Source organism: Corvus kubaryi, unplaced genomic scaffold (genome assembly GCF_017639235.1).
Source record: "Corvus kubaryi isolate FWS band 111438036 unplaced genomic scaffold, C.kubaryi_AGA036_p1.0 37308, whole genome shotgun sequence".
Classification (NCBI taxonomy): Eukaryota; Metazoa; Chordata; class Aves; order Passeriformes; family Corvidae; genus Corvus; species Corvus kubaryi.
This window is the reverse complement of record NW_024581096.1, coordinates 12,760,665-12,768,759: the sequence shown is the minus strand read 5'-3', so window position 1 is coordinate 12,768,759 and position 8,095 is coordinate 12,760,665. Positions and strand designations below refer to the sequence as shown.

At 46.2% G+C, this 8,095-nt stretch overlaps 1 protein-coding gene across 1 annotated transcript in view; it reads left to right on the top strand.

The window, feature by feature from the left end:
• Nucleotides 1-936: 936 nt before the first annotated feature.
• Nucleotides 937-8,095, top strand: part of TARS1 (threonyl-tRNA synthetase 1) — a 28,364-nt gene continuing 21,205 nt past the window's right edge. The window contains exon 1 of the mRNA XM_042028552.1: nucleotides 937-1,502. Coding sequence (XP_041884486.1) covers nucleotides 1,047-1,502 — 456 coding nt within the window. The 5' untranslated portion in view covers nucleotides 937-1,046. The remainder of the gene's footprint in view (nucleotides 1,503-8,095) is intronic.

The window sequence follows — 8,095 nt, the reverse complement described above, 5'->3', positions numbered from 1 at the left end:
ACAAGATATGTAAAAACTGTATAAAGAGCTTTGTACATCTATGGCTTTCCTGGAAAATACCTAAGGACTTCAACTTCACCCTGCATTTCACTCTTGGAATACATCTTTTCTTTTTGCATTAATTTACTGGAGAAGCCTGTGCCTGGTAAAACCCTTGAACACCAGAAGTCTTTCTGATGCCCATATATCCACACATTGCTAGGCAAGATCTCACTTTAAAGCACATCTAACTACAACACTGCACGTTCCAAAGCACTTTGCTTTGCTGCTCCCTGATGCAAAGTCAGTTCATTCAGCCCAGAGATGACTGTCCCAGATGTTTTACAAGCCATTCATCTCCACGGTGTCTTGCTAACTGTTGGTGACAATATCACAGCATGCACTCAGGTGCTTCTCATGCACATATCCCCTGAAATTGCCATTTCCCCTAAATGCATTTGTTATTTTTATTTACGAGGTACTCGACGGGGCTTCCAAAGGCAGAAGTGGGGAAAAGACACAGCGGGGTGAGAGGAAACATCTTTGCAGTGTCAACTTACAGTGTCACTGCAAAAATGTCAGAGTAAGCAACAGATTTGCTGCCCTGCAGACGTGGATAATTTTGGGTAAACCAGACGGCCAGCAGAAAGCTAATTTCTTACCATGCCACAAAGCCCTCCTACAGCGGTCCCCGAGGGCAAGCCGCCCTCTCCGCCGTCGGGAGGCAAAACTCGACTGAACGTCTGTAGGCAGAGCCTTCACTCCGGGCTACTGTTCCCGTCTGTCGGGGGATGCCTGGCCCGGGGCTGCCGTCGCAGCACCGCAGTGGGTTTCCCACGGGCGGGGACGAGCCCTGACTCTTCCCCTCCCGGAGGTCTTCCCTCCCCGGCATTCCCATCGCCCCAGCCGCCACTAAACACCATGGAGGAGCCCGGCCGGGCACTCCGCCGCCACTCACCCCTCTCGCCCGTCTGGAGGGCGCGGACGACGTCGTCGATGTCGAGGTGCCGGCTGGTCTCGTCGAAGCTGTGCACGGCCATGTGGAAGGCCTCCTCCTGGAAGACCACATGGACGCCCTCCATGGCGAAGTAGCAGCTGCGCTCGGGGTTGCTGTCGCTGTAGAGCAGCGTGGCCCGGTTCCACTGGTGGTGGCGAAAGAGGGCCAGCAGCATCTCGCCCATCTTGGCGTAGGCGGGCGCGACGCGGGTGAGGTGCGAGTACTCGCCGCCCTTGGCGCCGAAGCCGGCGGCCAGCGCGCCCGCCGACAGCATCGGCACGTCCCAGTGCGCGGCCAGCCGCGCCACCGGCGCCGCCGCGTACTCGCACACGGGCCCGAGCAGCAGGTCGGGGCGGCGGCGCTTCAGGGCCACCATGTCCACCAGGCTGAACAGGGCGCGGTTGCCGCACGCCGAGTCCTCGTAGGTGAGCTGGAAGGCGTAGCCGGGCGGCAGACCCGCGCCGCTCTCCCGCAGGCTCCGCACCGCGTACTCGATGGCCGGCCGCACCCGCCCCAGCGAGAAAAGGTAGGCGTCGTCCTGCGGCAGCAGCACCAGCACCCGGATCAGCTTCTCCTCCTCCTCCTCCGCGCCCGCGGGGCCGCCGCCCAGCGCCGCCCGCGCCGCCAGCACGCAGCAGAGGCTGCCGAGCAGCCAGGGCGGCATCGCGCCCGCCCCCCAGGAGACGCCCGAGCTCCGGCAAACTTTTCGCCCCCCCTTCCCCGCCCGCCTCGAAATTGTTCGGTCGTGCTTTATTTCTCAGGTGCTTGGCGGATTCACAACCTGCCCCTCCCCACCCCGCCTGCGGGTCACGGACGGAGCATCTCGGCTCTGCTTTTCTCGTTCTCTTATAGATAGACGACTATTACTATGGTCACTTGCCCCCCCGCGCCGGATCCCCCCGCGGGGCTGCCGGGCTGCGCCCTCCCCGCTTAAGTAGCGCGGGAGCGGCGGCGGCGTCTCCGCACGCCCGCGCGACGCGGCCGGGTTTGTGCGCAGGGAGGAGCCGGCCCGGGCGCTCCCTCCCGCCCGCCCCCTCCCTGCGGCCCCCCCGCCCCGCACACCTCCGCGGGCGGGGGGTGTCCTTATCGCATACATCACACACTGGTGTGTGTGTAATTCCTGTACCTTCCTGCTCGGCTGCTGCCCTCCTTTGCCAAGCGACTCCTCGCAGTAGGGGCCAGGGAGTAAAGAATCACATTGCACTTTCATTTTTTTCTCAAATATTTTTTGGGGGTTCCTCCGGCTTAAGCTGTCCTTTATTGCATAAGGAAGGCTTTTGAGGCACCCCGAGGGCTCAAGGGTCGGCGCTCGGCAGGGCTGTGGGATTTGGGGAAGGAGGGGTTGCAGCACCAGCACCAGGGGATGCAGGCGGCAGCCTGAAGGGCGCTGCGGCAGGGCACAAGCAGGGCTGCCCTGCTCCCGTTTCCTCACCTGGAAAGGTGCCCGTGCACAGCATAAGCCTACGGGGAAGTTGACGCTGGATCTGTGACCCCTGCCTATGTCTCTCTGGGGTCTTTCTGAGTCCCCCGTGCCAAGAAAGTCTAGATGCCGGGTTTTGTCATTTCCCACTGTGTTGAGAGACACAATTTCGTGCCCCAAGCAACGGAGGCTAACCCCAGTGAAGAAGAGTTATGAGATTATTTTATTAGGAAAAAAACTTTTGGAATTTCTGTGACAACACTGCCTAGTCGTAAGAGCATCCCTGTTCAGTTCTACTCACTGGCCTAAAGCTGCTATGCTTCAGATTCTGTTAGCCTTTTCTGGAATAAAGGAATGTGAAATGTGCAAGATGTTTTGTGAAAGAGGCTTTGCAACACCTGATGCTTTTTGACAGCAATATCCTAAAGGATGGTGCTCTGTGGAGCTTTGTGTGCCCTATAGCAGCATGCATCCTGAGAGCAGGGCTGCACGGTTTGATGTTTTATAGTTGTTAGAGAGTGCCAGGTTTGCATTCGAAAGGTGAGTGAACTGCTCCTGGCTTTACAGAAGGGGTTTGTTTAGTTCAGCACAGAGGTCGTTGTCAGGGCAGTATGTGTAAACTTAATTTTTGTTGCTGCCTTTGCTGTGCAGGCTATGAATGGGAAACCTGCACTCCTGTGGTGACCATCTGCTCACCTTTAAGATGCCTCAATTAAATAAAGAAAGCTCAAAGCGCTCGTGCAATTACAACCAAGAAGTGGAATGAAAACAGCAGATAACACGATGTACAGAAATAATCATCAACATTTATCTAACAAGGCCTGGTAAAATAAAGAAGCTCAGAAATTCAAAGATGGGTAGTGTCTCTGAGAAATGTGCTTCTCGAGGTTTTATTTGATTACTGAATCAAACTTCAGAGTGTTCTCGAAGATTACATAAACATCCACCCTGGTGAAGCTGGTTTTGTGTGTTCCTGTGCTGTAAGTTATGTCAGGCATTTTTTGTTGTAAATGACTCCATATAGCATAGAGGAGATTAAGCAGAATGTTACAATATACAACACGCCAGCCATCTTCACCACAAAGCTTGCAAAAACATTTTCTTAAGACACATTTTGAAATGCTGACCTTTGTAGTCATTGCTTTATGGTGACCCTACAGATGTGTTTACAGCACCAAAATATGGTTGGATCTCTCTTGATTTCCTTTTTCCCCCAGCAGAATATCTTTTTCATTTTACATGTGAGCTCCATACTCTCCTAGCTGTCTTATTTGAGCGTAAGCTGTGTAAACACAACAGAAGAGATAGTAAGCCCATAAATCACAGGGACGCTGCCCCTTTACATGGGCTGCTCCTTGTGAGGTAAAGTACTGCTGGGAATGAGTAAGAGTGGGAGAAGCAGGGCCAGCATGCGGCAAAACAAGAAACAAAAGGCATCTAGCCAGAACTGTATAGCAGTAGTAGTGTCAAAGTCCAATTTCAGTGTTTTCATAAAAATGTATGTAGTTCTTGCCCACCTGAGGAGTTGCATCCAGCGTTATGGGAGTCAGTGTCTCTGTGGGCCTAGAGTGCTATAAACATTTCTGGTGTTCCCCTTTGCCCTAAGTGTTTTTCTAAAGAAGAACCCCAGCCTGTGATTGACTTAGTTTTCTGAGCCAGGAAGTTATGCATGAGAATTTAATTGTTAATCCCAATTCAAAATGTCACTTAATACACCATCATCAGTTCACTTACAGTATTTTCCATAGGTCTAAATTCAGCATTTCTCCACAGACATTATTCTTTTCAGCTACATAAATGCTTTTTAATAGGAACAAATCCTGCAGTTGCGGATTTGTAGCAGGCAGAATGCCCGCAGACTGCAGTGAGAACAGAGATTTCAGGCTGGACCGTTAGGACTAAAGTAATTTCGGACACAGGCTATTTTCCCCCCAGTTTGAAATAACTCAAACACAAGTCAAGAATCACTTGACTCGCTCCAGCTAGTGTTAGCAGCAGCCTGAGCTGCCTGATGCCGATTCAGAATTTTTTTCACAGATGGGTTCGCTGAAAACACAGTCCCACCTACAGGCTGAAAAGATGAAATACTGTAACACCGCCTGTACTGCAAACATACCCTGCCACTTAGACTTGCAAACTCTTCCCCTGTTTTTCAAGAAATCTATTATCTTTTTATTTTAAGGAATCTATACTCTTTTGGAACACACCTAAAGGATTTCTAAGTGCATCATGATGTATCTTATGTCTCTTTTTGTGTTTTGTGACCTTACCTTCATATACTTCTGTTATGTAAAAAATCAACACAGTTTTCAAGTGAAAACACTGCAGCATGAAAACCCAAGATGAGCCAATCTGATGCTAAAAAAATAAATGGAAAGGGGACATATTTATTTGTTGTCCTTTTAAGTGGCACCAACTTCTGTGGAGATACGTGTATAAGAACCACAAGATCACAAAACTGCACACAAAACATAGGTGTACATACATACAGATGTATATATACACACATGCATAGTAAAAACACTTTGCTGCTCTTGCTACCTTAACAACTTTCACTTCACAACAGAAAGTATGGTAAAGGCAGACAGGTGGACGTCATTTTTCTTTTACAAATGAAATGCTAGGATGAAAAACCGGCCCCCAGTCTTTTCTTTTCCATAAATAATAAAGGTTAAACTTCTTGTCATGAATGTTTAAGGAGGAACAATACTTCTGTCTGCTGCTTGCCACTCCAGACAACATGCAACATGGGCAAAACGCAGCTTTATACACAGCAAATGCTAGTTCCATTAGTCATTAATGTTTTACGGAATACTTTTCGTTCCACTGAAGGCTTTGAAAGAACATAATGATTAGAAGTTGACATCACAACCTTCCAGATAATATTTATTTACAAGAGAGATGTTTTTGCAATTGTTTTCACTTAAACAAGTATCCTTACATTTCCTCTTTTCCAAGTAGTTTTAGTTAGGAAAGTAATATTAAGAATACAACTATGGTATTTTTTTAACAGTGTAACCCCTTATGCATTACCTTGAGTCATATTGCCTGCCTGCTAAACTCACTTTCCTCTTCTGACTGGACTATGTTAGAAAATATTCATTTTGTTTAGGCAACCAATTTCTGTATTTATAGACAATATCTGGATATAGATAAGGTCTGAGTACAGAACAGACTTTTATGTTAACTAAACTAAATTAAGAGGATAAATCATCTTGGCTTGGATCCAAGTTGTTGCTGTGATTTTCACTTCTGCTTTCATTTCCCTGTCTTAGACAGATCAGCACTGGATGGTCACTGGAGTGCACAAGATGATTGCCACCTTGTTCCTCATGTGCACCTGCCTCCATCAAACAACCACACCATAGTTTGAGATAAGGAGTGAGTGGTGAAAAACAAACGTCATCTGTGCCTTACCAACATCATGGCATTTCTGTCCAAAGGATTTAAAAGGCTTTGGAGGGCAAAGATCATTTCTGCTTGAGATTTAGTAACTCTACAATAGGTACCCATATTGCATATAAAAGAAAACTTAGAAATACTGTCACATGTCCCTCAGAAACAGAGCTGGCATCAGATATCTCACACCACTAACAACCAAAGAGCTGGATTGCTGTTATGTGTCGTCTCATGACAGGGACTATTCCAGAGTCTACTTTCACATGTATTACCATACAAGAGGAACAGAATTCTTGCAACATAAAGAAACCAGATATCTATGCTTTCTCTGGATATTCAGCTCTGCAGGCAGTGTCAGTTTACATAGTACTATCATCCCAGAAACTGATTGATCTTTAAGAATATTCTGAGGGAAAATGTGGATTATTTTTTAAACCAAATCTGTTCATTGATATGGTTTGTGGTTGTGTTGGCACGGCAGAGCAAGAGATCTGAAACAACAGCAGCAAGACGCCAGAGATGAGAGGCAGGAACTCCTTAGTGAAAATTAGTACTGAGAGCTCTGTATATCTTTTCTCTTGCATGTTAGTTAATGATTAAATTATGGGGAATGCATAGAAAAAACCATTTTTAATACTATTGACAGATCTTATTCCAATGAGCTGATACAAAAAACAGTTTAAATATGTAATTAAATAAAAATATGTGCTTCAGGAGTTCTGTAATTTCCAGTTTATTAAATCACTAATGTGGTTAAAAAAAAAAGAATGTAGGGACTTGGTGCAATACACAGTTGCCATTTGTCATCACATCACAGGAATGGGAACAAATGAGATTACTGAGTGAGGACAAAAGCTCCAGGAACAGATGAGTGGATGGAGGAAAGCAAAGTACAGATCAAAGAGTGGGGTGCCAGTAGTCAATAAAGAGATACTGCAAAGCAAGTCAAAAAAGGAGATCTTACAATTCAAGAAATCCTGCAAACTGGCAAACTGGCCATTTCACACATCAGTTAATGTAATTTAAATCGACCAAGATGGATAAGGGCTCAAAAAAATAAAGTGAACAGAGCTTCACAGATTCTAGTTCCTGCTAAAAGGCAGGAACTCAGCAGCGATCACTTCTTCAGGCTGCCAGAAGGAGAGGGGGAGGAAATGGAGGTGTCCTCACGCTCTATGCAAAAACAGAAAGGCCTTTCGGAAGTGTGGCTTGTATTTGCACACTGACAACGGAGACCTCTGGAAAGTGATACATTCTTTACATGCAGTTTATAATTTATTTCTTAAGAGTCTGCTTGTTCTTTCCATTAGTTTATGTTTTGCTCTTGCTGACAGCATAAGTGCTTTTATCACACACACAGAGATAAAAAATCTGCTTGAAAATATTTAACTCATTCTCCTGTATGTGTACTTGTAGACTAAGGCCAAAAGGACATAAGTATTCCTTATATTTGTAAAAAAAAATACTTCTTCATGTCTTTTGCTGCCAAAGCCGACAGAAAGAGCAAACATACACAGTGGTGGAAATGCTAGCGAGAATTAGACATCTTTCTGAAGAAGTAAGCAAGAAGTTCACTTCACTTAAATGTGAAGTTTTCACATTAAAAAAACAAGGGCAGAAAATATTGGTGTTTAATTCTTTTTGTCTTCAACCTTAATTGTTATACTGTTCTTCTTTTAACACCCGACAGATCTTTTTAGGCAGATGAATTTGGCCAATTTAATTTTCTCAGAGGCAGCTGGGAGCCGGTCCAACATAGGACAGAGAAGAGCAAGACCCCAATGTAATTTGTAGCTGAAGTGGGACTATTGGATTACTGTGCAGAACTGCAAAAATCAATTGAACTGCCATGAGTAAAAAAAAAAAGGCAAAAAAAAGACTTCAGGTCATGCCCATTCTGGCAGTACCTGATGTGAAAGACGGGGCTTTCTGGCTGGGTTCTGCTTCCAGACTTTACTACCCTTCCAGATATGTCAGAGCAAATGCGTGTGTAATTGCTATTTACCCTCATTCTGTCAGCCCAATTTGAGAGTAAAAGGTGTTTCTGCTAAACTAGGTCATTAAAACCGGGCTAGGGAGCAGATCCACAGGAAGAAATGCCAAGAGGCTGGAGGGGGTGATAATCTCTGGTGGAGAAAACAGGTCCAGGTGAGCTGCAGTAACATTTCTTATCCCAAGGCAGCTGCACCGGAGATGGCATATTGGGCTTAGGTGATCTAGATGATAAAATACATAAATATATGTAGAAAATATGTAAATTTTACTCTATTTCCTTTTCTTGTGGTTAATCCTTGGTGCCA